The sequence below is a fragment of the Coregonus clupeaformis genome, chromosome 1 (assembly GCF_020615455.1).
Source record: "Coregonus clupeaformis isolate EN_2021a chromosome 1, ASM2061545v1, whole genome shotgun sequence".
Classification (NCBI taxonomy): Eukaryota; Metazoa; Chordata; class Actinopteri; order Salmoniformes; family Salmonidae; genus Coregonus; species Coregonus clupeaformis.
In genome coordinates, this window is record NC_059192.1 from 41,052,322 (window position 1) to 41,067,722 (window position 15,401).

The 15,401-nt window shown below is 42.5% G+C and overlaps 1 protein-coding gene across 1 annotated transcript in view; it reads left to right on the top strand.

The window, feature by feature from the left end:
• The first annotated feature begins 2,579 nt into the window (after nucleotides 1–2,579).
• The window catches only part of LOC121568689 (Kv channel-interacting protein 2-like), a 267,640-nt gene continuing 254,818 nt past the window's right edge, over nucleotides 2,580–15,401 (top strand). The window contains exon 1 of the mRNA XM_041879088.1: nucleotides 2,580–3,033. Coding sequence (XP_041735022.1) covers nucleotides 2,958–3,033 — 76 coding nt within the window. The 5' untranslated portion in view covers nucleotides 2,580–2,957. The remainder of the gene's footprint in view (nucleotides 3,034–15,401) is intronic.

Genomic DNA, 15,401 nt, shown 5'->3' on the forward strand with positions numbered 1-15,401 from the left:
ACACAATGACTTACACTAGTTACTGTATGTGTCACAAGAATAGCATGACAACACTTTCTCCTGAGATGACCTCAAATTCAACTGGCGATCGTGTATAATTTTTCTCCCATGTAATTTCAGAAATGCTGTGTTAAACCCATTAGTTGTCCTGGTACTGTGTAAGCTTCGGGAGGATATAGACTGATTTTGATTTTTTACTGAGTAGTGTTGTACAATATCCTCTTACATCACCACTTTCCAATCACTCTGCTGTTGCCACAGCAATCAAGTAAAACACTTCCTACCAAATGAGTTCAACATTTAGCTTAACATCTCCATAGTATTGCATTATCCTTTTGCTGTGGTTAATGGTATTATAAAGATCACAAGATCATTAGATTTTCCATTTCCTGTTGTCTGACAGTTAAACAGTCATTGACTAAACTAATCCAATGGGATTTACTGTGAAGCTGACCTTAAGGGGTCAAAGGATAGACGGTAGATGAATGCCTACACAACCACAGACTGATTTAGATGATTTAGGCTCAGTGGGTTGGAGCAGGCCAGTTGTGGGTTTAATTCTCACATAGATTCAACGCAAACCCTAAGGAAAATTGAGAAAGTTGTCGTAACTGCAGGCAACAGAAATTATGGAGTGTGTTGCCCTTTTAATTACGTGTGTGGCGCTGTCAGTCAAACTATGCAAAACTGAAACTGAAACTAACCTTGACGTTAAGTTAAGGCATTCATTCTGAGATTTTTGTTTAATTTAGCCATTAGGGTTAAATGTAGGTATTAAATCAAGGTTTGGGTTAGAGTTCAAACTGATAAACAAACATTTTAAAACGAGTGCCTACCACTGCGATTGAACCCGCAATGTTCAGAGCCATAGCCAACTCCTGCGTTGTATTGGCTGTGTGCTTAGCGTAGTTGTCCTATTGGAAGGTGAACCTTCGCCCAAGTCTGAGGTCCTGAGCGCTCTGGGGCAGGTTTTCATCAAAGATCTCTCTGTACTTTGTTCCCTTCATCTTTCCCTCTATCCTGACTAGTCACCCAGGCTGCTGAGGGGAGAACGGCTCATAATAATCTCTGGAATGGAGCAAATGGAATGGCATCAAACACCTGGAAACCATGTGTTTGATTTATTTGATAACATTCCACCGATTCTGCTCCAGTCATTAACACGAGCCTGTTCTCCCAAATTAATTTTTCCACATTTTGTTGCGTAACAGCCTGAATTTAAAATGGATTAAATTTAGATTTTGTGTCACTGGCCTCCACAACATAACCCATAATGTCTAAGTGGAATTATGTTTTTAGAGATTTTTATAAAATAATAAACAATGAAAAGCTGAAATGTCTTGAGACAATAAGTATTCAACCCCTTTGTTATGGCAAGCCTAAATAAGTTAATGTGCTTAACAAGTCACATAATAAGTTGCATGGACTCACTCTGTGTGCAATAATAGTGTTTAACATGATTTTTGAATGACTACCTCATCTCTATACCCCACACATACAATTATCTGTAAGGTCCCTCAGTCGAGCAGTGAATTTCAAACACAGATTCAACCACATAGACGAGGGAGTTTATCCAATGCCTTGTAAAGAAGGACAACTATATATAAAAAAGCAGACATTGAATATCCCTTTGAGCATGGTGAAGCTATTAATTACACTTTGGATGGTGTATCAATACACCCAGATTCTACAAAGCTACAGGCGTCTTTCCTAACTCAGTTGCTGGAGAGGAAGGAAACTGCTCAAGGATTTCAATTGTGTCTTTAAAACAGTTACAGAGTTTAATGGCTGTGATAGGAGAAAACTGAGGATGGATCAACAACATTGCAGTTACCTCACAATACTAACCTAAATGACAGAGTGAAAAGCAGGAGAGAGAGAGAGAGAGAGAGAGAGAGAGAGAGAGAGAGAGAGAGAGGATCAGTCAGAGTCTCTGCCTCCACTGCGTTTCTGCCTTATGCTTCCACTACCATTGCTAGTGGTGATATTGCCATTTGCATGACCTCCCATTTACTTCTCTGTAATTGTGTTGTACAATGTTTCACTGTTGCGTTAATACTCATTTAAAATATTGGTGAGTGGGATACATTGGGTAATGTAATATGGACTTGATATTGTAAATAAATGTTCAAATAATAAAGTATATTTAAATTATTTGCATTATTCCCTAAATCTATAATGTTAAAATCTGAAATCAATATGGCTGAACAGTAGGAGCCTTCCCCTTTAGAATTTTCGTTTTACCCCCTGGGATTCTCTCAGTAGGCTGCGCCTGAGATGGTCGTTGTCCATTGCCCTGTAGTGGTGAACTTCAAAAAATACGATTCTGTCGCTGTCTGCTTCAGTGGTGCTGAATCTCCAATCGACGCTATTACAGCTGGTTTGTTTCCTTAAGTACAATCGGACCTTTTCCTCTACTGACAAAGTCAAAACAGTTTAGATAATACATATTTAAGAATCGGATTATTGTTGTTATTAAATCATCGGAGGTGTTACCGACTTCATCAAACACACCTGAGGTAGTGAGGTCACCACCACGTGCACCGCGCATTCTCACATCCAGATGATTCAGCCGCCACCGTGACCACGCGCTCGAGCCACTCAATCGCTCAGCTCAAGAATACACCAACGCTCCGAACTGATAGGAGAGAGAATCGCTTTTGTGCGCTTGCTTGAATCAGTCTGGTTCCCAATAGCTCGACAATCCTAGTGTGAGTGTGTGTAAATGTGTGTGTTCGCAGTCAACAGGCGCGTGGAGAGAGCGATGAGCCAGCTTGGGTAGCGGAGAGCGCAAATCACCAGAGCAGTCGAGACTAAAACGGAAATAACGAATTAACTACCAACGGGATTGTCATTTCATAACATCGTTAAATGACACATCCTTAAAGGACACAAAACGAAAAACACAACAGAGATTGATTTATCATCCATAGTTTTCCGTTCCAGCGCGGGGAAAGATGAAGACTAAAAACCTGGAGCAAAGCTTGTCTGATTCCAGAGAATTGGATGGATCGTATGACCAGCTGACTGGTGGTGAGTGATGGGCTTTCGTAGCCCCGGCTTTATTAGACCAGTTAAAGATGCCATATGACTAGAAAAACTGAAATAGTTGCGTAGCCAATATATCTTAAAACTGTTGCCTATAACATTGTTTACGAAGCTTGCGTTAGGCTACTTAAGATGCTTCACAATTCTCAGGTCATGCAAGACCTGTTGAGAATAAAGTGTTACATCAGATAATGTAGGCTATATCGTTTTAAAAAGCGAGCAGCCTGTAGTAACCTGGTCTTATCACACAATTTATTAATTGATATATGTCATATTGCATCTTTTATTGTTGTTAGTATTTGCGTGCATGTTGATGTGTGACGTGTGCAGCCTGATCACTAGAAATAGATTTTGATTTCGGACCTTGAAAAGGTCCTCAGAACGTTGATATATGCCTTCCTCTGTGCTCACAAAAAAAGAGCCTTCCTCTGCACAGCCAGCTGTGATTGCATGACGATGGAATGTGTGCGAGGCGCACAGTTTTGCTGACTTGGCTTTTCTACGGGAGTCCATTGGCTGTCATGTTGATGCCCAAAGCACATCTGGATTGGAGACATTGGTGCTGGCCTTGATTTATATAAACGAGCACAGCAGAGGAACTGCAGACAATAATATTATTGGTCCGTAATTAATGGGCTGTATGTGAATGCGCACGCGCGCACATGCCTATGTGTGTGCATAGCGACCTTTCCAAACACTGTCTTTTCCTTAGTTCCATTAGGTCAGTGTTGTTCCTAGATGTTATTAAGACATGTTATTAGATGCGGTTTATGTGACGTTTGGCAGAGTACCATGAAACACCATTTGTCTGTTTAGTGCCAGTTGACGGATTAAAACGATAGTATTGTGACCAAACACATTGTTACTCTACAAGAGGCAAGCCTTGCACTGGCTGCCTGACACACACGCGTGCACACACAAACACAAACACACACACTCCTCTCTGTCTGCCTGGGGGCTGTCTGGGACAATCTAATCTAACATCACTACTGCTGCTGCATTAGCAGCTACACAACAATTTGTAGCGGATGTAATGCATCCCAAATTAAGATAGGATTCCATTCCTGAGTCCTGGCCAGGAGGTCTGTCTGTGTGTGCGGGCTCACATATAATTAATTGTTCTTACAATTAGTAAGTCTTATTCTATGCACCTTGCTCTGAGGGGTGTGTGTGTGTGTGAGAGTGCATGCATGTGCATACGTGCCAGCGTGTGTGTGCATGTTCGAGGATCAACAACAGTCTAGTCTGTTAGCTTTGTCTTGCTTTGGAGGTTGAACTTTGTGAAGCTGCACATGGGAAAGTCCTTCCCGGAAAGATAATTTGGAATCAGTCTGTCCCTCGGTTCTGTATGAACAGCTGAAAGTCAGGCTCCAGAATCAACTAGAGGGATTATTGTGGAGCCTCTGCGTGCTGTCTCTCTTACTGTAAACCAGGTCATTCCATTGGACAAAAAGAGGGGTTTAAAGTTAAACAGTAAGTAAAAAAAGAACGATACAAAAAGTAAGACAAAAAGTAATCTCTAAAACAAGAGTTTAGAGATGTTTTTGAGTAGTTGATGCTTTCCTTCCTGCAATAACCTGACAAAGGCCTGCGCTCTCTAAATGTTTTCTGTCAGCCGCAAGATTATGACGGGTATTCCTCTTGTACTCTCTTGAACTAGCCATAACATTGCTGCTTTACCTCTCCTTTCTCTTCTCTCTCCTCTGTCTTGCTCACAGACCAGGTTTTTGTAAAGTTCTCTTGGTCCCTTGCCCTTGTTCGTGTGAAGGGAAGTCAGGTTACTTTCTAAGGTGAAGGTGTGAATAAGTGAATGAGTGCAGGGGAGCAATTTCCATCCTGACATTGTTTAATGGGTTTTAGAAAGCTGTGTGTATGGCTAATTTATCTTTGTAGAGTGTGAGCTTTCATTCTTCCAGCCAAGCTCTTTGCATGGTTATTATGATTTTCCCTCTGTGCATGACAGCTATTATTGTTGACTGCGCTGTATTGTGAACATGATGTGATATATTAAACATGTGACATCTACATTGACATATTGCATATACAGTACATTGATAAATTGACAACACAACTAGGCCTATCATGATGCACTGCACCACAGGGTCTACCCACATTTTTAACACCAGTCCCTAGATGGGCTTTTAGGAATTAGGAACTGAAAAATAGAACCTGGGTCCTCCGCATGCCACACGACTGTGCTAGCCTGCTGAGCTAAAGCCTATATGGAGAGCGCTGGTAGACAGTAATATGGTGTGTTTTAATGGTATGTGTTGAGACGTGTTTTATGTAGATCAGCGCTCTGTGGCGAAGCAATAGATGCAGATTAGCTACTGGTCTCCATCCCTGGGTCTATTAAAGAAACAAACACACTAGATAGGATTCGACAGGACTGCTGTGTGTGCGTGTATTATTTGCCTTTAACGGTCAACTGCCCCTTACAACCAATTTCTCTGGTTTTAAACGGCCTATGTGGCGTCGATATGAGCCAGAAACATTACACTCTGTAGTCCATTTTGACACTATAATTAAATAGTCATATGTAATTCTGCCCAAAAACAATGACAATGTCTCTCAACCAGTGGCATATGGGCTTTTTAGGTGAGCGCTGATGCCGTCCTGTGATAAGCAATGCCCACTTTGTCAAAGGCAGGGACGCCAAATATTTATCTTGTCCATTCCAAGCGCGCCTCTCCAGGGTGCTTTTGGAGAAACGCATTTGTGCAGCGCTCCACCAACATTCCGTCAAAAAAATCATGTAGCAGAAATAGCATATGGCAGAAAGAGTAGCCTTTGTGGCCTTTTCTATAGCCTACAGGCTGGAGATAAAATGTATGGCAATTTAATGAGACAGAAACATTTAACATCAGTTTTCTCAGATCAAATAGCCTAACCTAAATGACGCCCAATCAAATAAAAAATGCGCTGACATGTTAACAAACAACATATCCTAAAATCAGGACCGGCCAAAGTAAAATGGACAGTATGGAATGGACAATCAGGCTTCTCACAGCTGCTGTCCAGGAGTTTCATCCCGTGGGCTGATTTGTCATGATCAGTGGTTTCAAGTTTGTATCCTTACATTTTTTACGAGCTGATCATAGCGAAAAATTAAATACTTCTGCATTTCCCGCTGTGTGAACACATTGCAAATAGGCTCAGGATAACTACTCCTGATAAAGTTGGGTAGCTGATATTCAGAGCTTAAATAGCCAAATTGATTAGTCGCAGGAATCAGGACTAATAAAGCCAATGCAACAGCCTTTTTTATTTTATTTTTGAAATATTTTTTTTACGAACGGTGGGCATTCATAAAATTCCATTGCTGGCCGACATGGTAGGCTACATCCGAGAAAGCACGGGCGGACGTCTTTTGGACTCTTTTTTTGGTCATGTCCGGACCGGCAGTCTTTTTTGGGTATTTTACAAATGGTAGACCTACCATGGGCATTTCTACAATTCTATTTCAGGCGACACTGTAGGCTATACCTCAGTAATCATGGACTGACTCTGATGTCTTTTGGACATATTTTTTTGGTCTTGTCTGGCCAACTATTTTTGGTGCAATCCGGACCGGTCATGATTTCCATGTCCACAGACGTTGGTTTTTGGTCCAGTCCGGACCAAATCTGAACCAATCATAGACGTCTATGTTTTGTTCAGATTTTGTCCAGTTTGGACCAGCCTTAATTTGGCCCAAACATTAACATTTATAAATTACGTCTTTTCAACTTTCACCCAGAACCAAAAATGAACCCGATTTCAACGTCTGGGAAATATGTATTTTCAACGTCCAAAAAATACCTTGTCAACTGTCATTCAGAACTGAAAATGGACCTGTTTTCAACGTTTGGACAAGACATCTTTTCACCTTTCATTCAGAACCTAGAGTGAACCTAACTTCAACATCTGGAAAAATACATATTTTAGATTGTTTTGCTTACTGGGACTATTCTAGTAGGGGGGGCAATTTTTTTGTCTTGCCTAGGGCGGCACAATGGCCAGGACCGGCCCTGGAGGAAGATGTGCATAGCTCACGTTAGCTAGCTACCTTGCTAACAAAAGCTAACTGTAGCCCATTTCCATTTACGGTCAATACAGGGCAGGCACTTGGATACTAGCCTGCTAGCTGATCATAGGATGTAGCCAGCTAGCTTTCAATAATGTTTCAACTCGAACATGCTAGCTAATGCTAGCTAACTCATTTAAACTCGGACAAAGATATGATAACTAACCCGGATTTGCAAGTTAGGTAGCTAGCTAGCTAGCATTCGGGGACTTTGTCTGCTAACCCAAAACAACATGCCTGTTCTCATAAAAGTTTTACGTGTATTTTCTAGGGCAAAAATAAATGAAGGATGGTACTTGTCTACTACAAATATAGCTATGGCTCTGGCAGCTGACGTTGCACTCTACACACAACTTATTTTTATTTGCTAGGTAAGTGTTTGCATGCTGTCTTTATAAGCACATCAATGTGATATTTACAGCATAAAATGTTTTGTCTTTGTAACACAACACACTCATGGAATTGTTGTTCATAAACCTATCTACACTCAAGCTGGCCAATGTAGCCTACACCTGTTGTAGGGATATTAGCAGTTCTGGGATTTGTCTCATGGGAAAGATCTAACAGCGAACATAAGGTGAGACGAGATGAGACAACTAGACAGATAGAATATTGTGGTGTAGGACAGCTGAGCTGACTCAAAACCGGCCATTCAACTCGCAGATGATACCATTTCCACGGTAACATGTATTTACATGACGTGATGAAATGTTGAAACTAAGTTGCGAGGTACTTTTGTAGCAAGGTCTTATGAAACACATTCCAGACACTGGCTGTTGCCATCTTGTCATAACTGATTTGACAGAGAAATATCAGCTAGATAGGATGGCCAGTCAAGAGGGGAGAAGTCCTCAACTTCAAAACGTTGTTCTCTCCGTAGCAAAGATAGCTTAGCTTACCTTGCTGTACTCACTACTGGACTTGTTTGTTGTGATTGAATGGCAAAGACACACCCACTTCAAACCACACCCCCAAGACAACTGTTGTTTGCCTTCAGTCATGGCCACAAGCATTTCTTAATGAGCATTGATGAAAAACAAGGCCAAATCAGGAAGTGCAGTCGAAAAAAGAACTAAAAAAAATAAGAGAGTGAATTTTTGGGAAGAAAAGGAATGGAGAATCCTTCTCTTAATGTGTGCGCGTAGTCTGTGTGTGTGCGTGTTTGTTTTTGTGTGTGTTTGTGATATGATCTCTCAAGTGTTGTATCTGAGGCGGAAGAGCAGAATTACCGTATAACATTTCTATAATTACCTCTCATCTCTCAGCTAGTGCTCTTAAACACAATGGGGAACACTACCACACACGCACACATGAACGCAAGCACGCAAACACAGTCATCACTGCTTTGCTATGCCATGTCAACAGTCTACCTGGCAGCCAATATTTGGTACAAGGTGCCATTATGACATCTTTTAGAACATCATGGTCAGGTTGAACACTGGTTGTAGAAGGAAATTGTAAAAAATACATATTTATTTGACTTTATACCATGGCATTGTTGAATACTAATTTCTGATTGGCTTGAAGGGTATTCTAGAGAGTGCATTATTTCCCTGTTACGCACAGTACATTTAAACACAGTAGAATTTAATGGCTATAGTAATTTTTTCCATGTTTTGTTTGAGCTGCTTTTGAAAGCAAAAGTTGAATTGAAAACAGTATTGGTATTGTTGAATTCGATTTCATAATAGCAAGCTAGGACTGATGGTTTGGTTAGCTAAACTAGCAAGTCTGTTTGTTTGGTTACCACGGCAACTACTGTATCTATCTGGTAAACTTGCTAGCTACTACTTGTTGAACACATGTCTACTGGCAATTAAACACATTTCTAGTGGCAAATGTGTTAAATTATAGCCATGGTATAAAAGGGATAATCAACTCGGGCTCTATGCGTTCTCTGGAAAATAATGCAACTCCATGGAAGGGCAGTTCCTCTTCGCTAGCGCGTCGTGGAACACACCTTCCACGCCATTCATTATTTTCCATAGAATGCATAGCCCCTCGTTGATTATCCCTTAGGTAAACTGACCAGATAACACCCAGAATGTGACTTTCCCATGATTTATTGACCTTGTTGTTATAGAGAGCCCCCCCCCCCCCCATGGCCCTCTCCTTTTTCCTCTCCATGGTGGATTAGAGCTTAAACCAAAACTCACACTCTCCTGTTGTAATGCTTTTCCAGCCCTTTACACACTCCCTGTGCCTATAACACATAGGCCTATCACACCCTAAAGGCTAACAAAGAGACATGCCTTGTGGAAAGACTAAAAAGGTGCAAGGTGGTAGTGTGTTTTTGTATATTATGTGTTAATGCATTGTTTTAGGGAAAGTGCGTATGTCACAGTCTTGCTTCCGTCCCTCTCCTCGCCCCTACCTGGGCTTGAACCAGGGACCCTCTGCACACATCGACAACAGTCACCCTCGAAGCACCGTTACCCGTCGCTCCACAAATGCCGCGGCCCTTGCAGAGCAAGGGAAACAACTACTTCAATGTCTCAGAGCGAGTGACGTCACCGATTGAAATGCTACTAGCACGCACCGCTAACTAGCTAGCCATTTCACACCGGTTACGCTCACCCCCCTTTTGACCTCTTCCTTTTCCGCAGCAACCAGTGATCCGGGTCAACAGCATCAATGTCACAGTGTTGCTTCCGTCCCTCTCCTCGCCCTGACCTGGGCTTGAACCAGGGACCCTCTGCACACATCGACAACAGTCACCCTCGAAGCACCGTTACCCGTCGCTCCACAAAAGCCGCGGGAAATGCTACTAGCACGCACCGCTAACTAGCTAGCCATTTCACACCGGTTACACGTACATAATTTTTTATGTGAGAAAGAAAGGGGTTTGGGGAAAAAGACAGTGTGTGTGGAACTTGTTAGTAATGCAGTATGTATCTCTGTATGAGTTATCTGTTTGTTTGAGTGAGTGAGTGGGTGTGTGCAAGTTAAGGGTGTTCTTTAAGCACATTAGTTGTGTGTGAGAGTATAAGTAGGATGTTGCTGACTACAGTGGATGGTGGGCAGTCTGCTTTCTCTGCCAGACACGAATATCCAATTAATTTGATAGCTGGACTTGATCCTTCAACCCACCAACACACACACACACGCACACACACAGACTGTTAGTCTCTCAATTCTCTTAATCTCCTTCCTCACACTTTATTTATTTGTGTGTGTGTGTGTGTGTGTGGCAGTCCCTCAGCAGTGGTCTATTGAGCTAAATGCCATTTTCTTATATTTCATTGTGTGAATTGTTTGCCCTTTGAGTTAGAGGCATAGGCAGATATTGCTGTGTGGCTGGGGCTGAGTATAATAATAACAATAATAATATGCCATTTAGCAGATGCTTTTATCCAAAGCGACTTACAGTCATGTGTGCATACATTTTTACGTATGGGTGGTCCCGGGGATGATGAGCGAGGTGAGGTAAGGGAGAAGGTCTCCGGAAATGGTCTGGAGAAGAGAGGAGGGGATAGGGTCAAGCGGGCAGGTTGTTGGGCGGCCGGCCGTCACAAGTTGCAAGATTTCATCTGGAGAGAGAGGGGAGAACCTTCTTTTCAAAATGGTTGACGAAGTCATCCACAGAGAGGGGGAGGGAGGAGGGGGAGGAGGAGGATTCAGCAGGCAGGAGAAGGTGGCAAAGAGCTTCCTAGGGTTAGAGGCAGAGGCTTGAAATTTAGTGGTAGAAAGTGGTTTTGGCAGCGGAAACAGAGGAAGAGAATGTAGAGAGGAGGGAGTGAAAAGATGACAGGTTCGCAGGGAGTCTAGTTTTCCTCCATTTCCGCTCGGCTGCCCGGAGTCCTCTTCTCTGAGCTCGCAATGAGTCGTCAAGCCACGGAGCAGGAGGGGAGGACCGAGCCGGCCGGGAGGATAGGGGACATAAAGAGTCAAAATATGCAGAAAGGGAGGAGAGGAGGGTTGAGGAGGCAGAATCAGGAGATTGGAGGGAGAAGGATTTAGCAGAGGGAAGAAATGATAGGATGGAAGAGGAGAGAGTAGCGGGAGAGAGCGAAGGTTGCGACGACACATTACCATCTGAGTAGGGGCAGAGTGAGTAGTGTTGGAGGAGAGCGAGAGAGAAAAGGATACAAAGTAGTGGTCGGAGACATGGAGGGGAGTTTCAGTGAGATTAATAGAAGAACAGCATCTAGTAAAGATGAGGTCAAGCGTATTGCCTGCCTTGTGAGTAGGGGGGGGGACGGTGAGAGGGTGAGGTCAAAAGAGGTGTGGAAAGAAGGAGGCAGAGAGAAATGAGTCAAAGGCAGATGTAGGGAGGTTAAAGTCACCCAGAACTGTAAGGTTTGAGCCATCCTCAGGAAAGGAACTTATCAAGGCGTCAAGCTCATTGATGAGGGAATGAGCTGTAGGGCGATAAATGACAAGGATGTTAAGCTTGAATGGGTTAGTGACTGTGACAGCATGGAATTCAAATGAGGAGATAGACAGATGAGTCAGGGGGAAAATACAGAATGTCCACTTGGGAGAGATAAGGATTCCTGTGCCACCGCCGCGCTGACCAGATGCTCTCGGGGTATGCGAGAACACATGGTTAGACGAGGAAAGAGCAGTAGGAGTAGCAGTGTTTTCTGTGGTAATCCATGTTTCCGTCAGTGCCAAGAAGTCAAGGGATTGGAGGGTAGCATAGGCTGAGATAAACTCTGCCTTGTTGGCCGCAGAACGGCAGTTCCAGAGGCTCCCAGAGACCTGGAACTCCATGCGGGTCGTGCGCGCAGGGACCACCAGATTAGAGTGGCAACAGCCACGTGGTGTGAAGCGTTTGTATGGCCTGTGCAGAGAGGAGAGAACAGGGATAGACAGACACATAGTTGACAGGCTACAGAAAAAGGCTACAATAATGCAAAGGAGATCGGAATGAAATGAACTAAACATCTGGGAAAGCGAGAGAGCGGGGCCTCCCTCACTTACGTTTCACTGAAACACTCAAATATAACTCTCCCAACTTCCACTTTAGAAATTATAATTGTTGTAAACTACAGCGGTTCAATGTTTTCTAGGAATAGACTAACTTAGTTTATTCAGCTAGCTAACTTGGTACAGTATTCTTCCGTGAAAACCGTCCAGGGCACCGAATCCTATAACGCCATAGCCAACTAGCATGCCAGCCTCCAATAACACGGTTTAGCACCAATACTCGGTTACAACAAACCACCAGTGTGATAATACGCCAAGCAGATCATTCGTGTCCGTGTCTAACGTTGTGTAAAGTGTTGGGTTAGTTTTGACAGTTTGAGTGAGTACGTCGTCAACTTATTCAGCCAGTTAGTTAGCTAGAATAGTTAGCATACTAGCTAGCCATTGCTCTCTGCCAATGAACCAACCCCTCCTCCCACGGCACGAACACACAGAGAGAGCCAAGCTAACGTTAACTAGTCACCCATGTCCCGAATTCCCTTGAATGACTCTGGTTACCAGTATGTAAAATGAGGAAAAACAAAACACAAATAAATGTAGGTTATAACTTACCCTTAGTAGCTACTGTTAGCCAGTTAAGTGCAAAGCTAGCCACTAAATCGATTCAGCCAGTTCGCGTCTGTCCCAACGGAGAGAAAGCGTCTCCAAATATTAAAGTTAGGTCATTCCAGCTATTGTTTAGTTAGCTATCCAGGTAGCAACAAGCTAGCTACATTTCGAGTACAGTAGCTACTAACTACCTAACATTAATGCTTCAGATAATGAGGTTAGAAAAACTGCTGAATGGTAGGTAGCTAGCTGGCATAATTACAGGTACTCTTAAGCGTGAAATAACATTGGAAACAACTATCCACAGTTGCTAATAGTTACCAGTAGCTACCCGCTAGCAAAGTCAATACTTTATAGAGCCACCTTTTGCAGCAATTACAGATGCAAGTCTCTTGGGCTATAAGCTTGGCAGATCTAGCCACTGGGATTTTTGCCCAGTCTTCAAGGCAAAACTGCTCCAGCTCCTTCAAGTTGGATGGGTTCCGCTGGTGTACAGCAATCTTTAAATCATGCCACAGATTCTCAATTGGATTGAGCTTTGGGCTTTGACTTGGCCATTCCAAGACATTTAAATGTTTCCCCTTAAACCACTCAAGTGTTGCTTTAGCAGTATGCTTAGGGTCATTGTCCTGCTGGAAGGTGAATCCGTCCCAGTCTCAAATCACTGGGAGACTGAAACAGGTTTCCCTCAAGAATTTCCCTGTATTTAGCGCCATCCATCATTCTTTTAATTCTGACCAGTTTCCCAGTCCCTGCCGATGAAAAACATGGTGTTCTCGGGGTGATGAGAGGTGTTGGGTTTGCGCCAGACATAGCGTTTTCCTTGATGGCCAAAAAGCTCAATATTAGTCTCATCTGACCAGAGTACCTTCTTCCATATGTTTGGGGAGTCTCCCACATGCCTTTTGGCGAACTCCAAACGTGTTTGCTTATTTTCTTTCTTTAAGCATTGGCTTTTTTTCTGGCCACTCTTCCATAAAACCAAGCTCTGTGGAGTGTACGGCTTAAAGTGGTCCTATGGACAGATACTCCAATCTCCGCTGTGGAGCTTTGCAGCTCCTTCAGGGTTATCTTTGGTCTCTTTGTTGCCTCTCTGATTAATGCCTTCCTTGCCTGGTCAGTGAGTTTTGGTGGGCGGCCCTCTCTTGGCAGGTTTGTTGTGGTGCCATATTCTTTCCATTTTTTAATAATGGATTTAATGGTGCTCCGTGGGATGTTCAAAGTTTCGGAAATGTTTTTATAACACAACCTTGATCTGTACTTCTCCACAACTTTGTCCCTGACCTGTTTTGAGAGCTCCTTGGTCTTCATGGTTCCGCTTGCTTGGTGTTGCCCCTTGCTTAGTGGTGTTGCAGACTCTGGGGCCTTTCAGAACAGGTGTGTATATATACTGAGATCATGTGACACTTAGTTTGCACACAGGTGGACTTTATTTAACTAATTATGTGACTTCTGAAGGTAATTGGTTGCACCAGATCTTATTTAGGGGCTTCATAGCAAAGGGGGTGAATACATATGCATGCACCACTTTTCCTTTATTTATTTGTTTTAATTTTATGATACAAGTTATTTTTTTCATTTCACTTCAACAATTTGGACTATTTTGTGTATGTCCATTACATGAAATCCAAATAAAAATCCATTTAAATTACAGGTTGTAATGAAACAAAATAGGAAAAAACCCAAGGGGGATGAATACTTTTGCAAGGCACTGTAGATGTAGCATTTTCAACTTGTCAATTTCAAATTATTTTCTAAGAAGTTATCTTTTCTAACAACAGTTTGAATTGAGGTGTCATTTCAGTGTTGCGGACATTTTATGTTTGAGGCTTTACTGAGTCGGACAACCTTCTCTCTTCGAGGAGAGCCCAAGCATGTCTTCACCAATGTTTCAACAGATCAAGTATGCAGACATTTGCGCAGTCTTGCACGAATTGGAACATTTTCTGGCTGGCGCTCGCATTGCCTTCCTTGTTGTTTTCCTTACAAATAATAACTTTGGACAAGTGTGCGTTCCTATCAAAGTAAGTGCCTTATTTTCTGTATATCATGTTGTAGCATAATGTATTTACAGTTTTATTCACATGTTTTCAAGTACTGGTGACAAATAATGCATTCTGATTATTGCATAGATTGTAATGGACACCTATGATGTGTGTAAAATACTTTTTTTAAGGTTCTACTGATTTATAATGAGCTAATGTTAAGCTATTCGCCAGCTATGTGTGGCGCCATGTTTGTTGACATTATACAATGCATTCTGGGTGCCACGTAAACGTCTGTCAGACCAAAGATGTTATAATGAGGTGAAGGGTAAACTTCCAGAAGTGAATGAAGGGAAGTTAATGATCATAGACGACACACCCCCTTGAACATGCATACTGCAAACAGACCAAACTCATCTTGTCTCCTCGTATTATCTTTGGTTGACGCAAAAAATAATAATGGCGGCGCGCAGAAACTACCCATCGTCGGATTACTTTTGATTTCTAGAAAGTGTTTTACTCAATTATTTCGATCAATGGTGAGCTCACCCGTGATGTGATGAATTATAAATAGTAATTGCTATTAGCTCATTCATATTGTGGTTTCTGACAGCCGAGAGTTATCTAAATATGACCTCTTGTGTTACGTCAATCTTTTCTCAGTTAGCGTCAGAACGAATGTAGCCTACATTTTCCGGTTTGGATGATTGTGTATGTTGTCGCTACTTCTGTGAATGTCTGAACATTGCATCCCAAAAATAAACTGGTCACATTCAGGACATAACTTTGTAAGGACTGTGTTTGTGCAACATTTCTCTGTG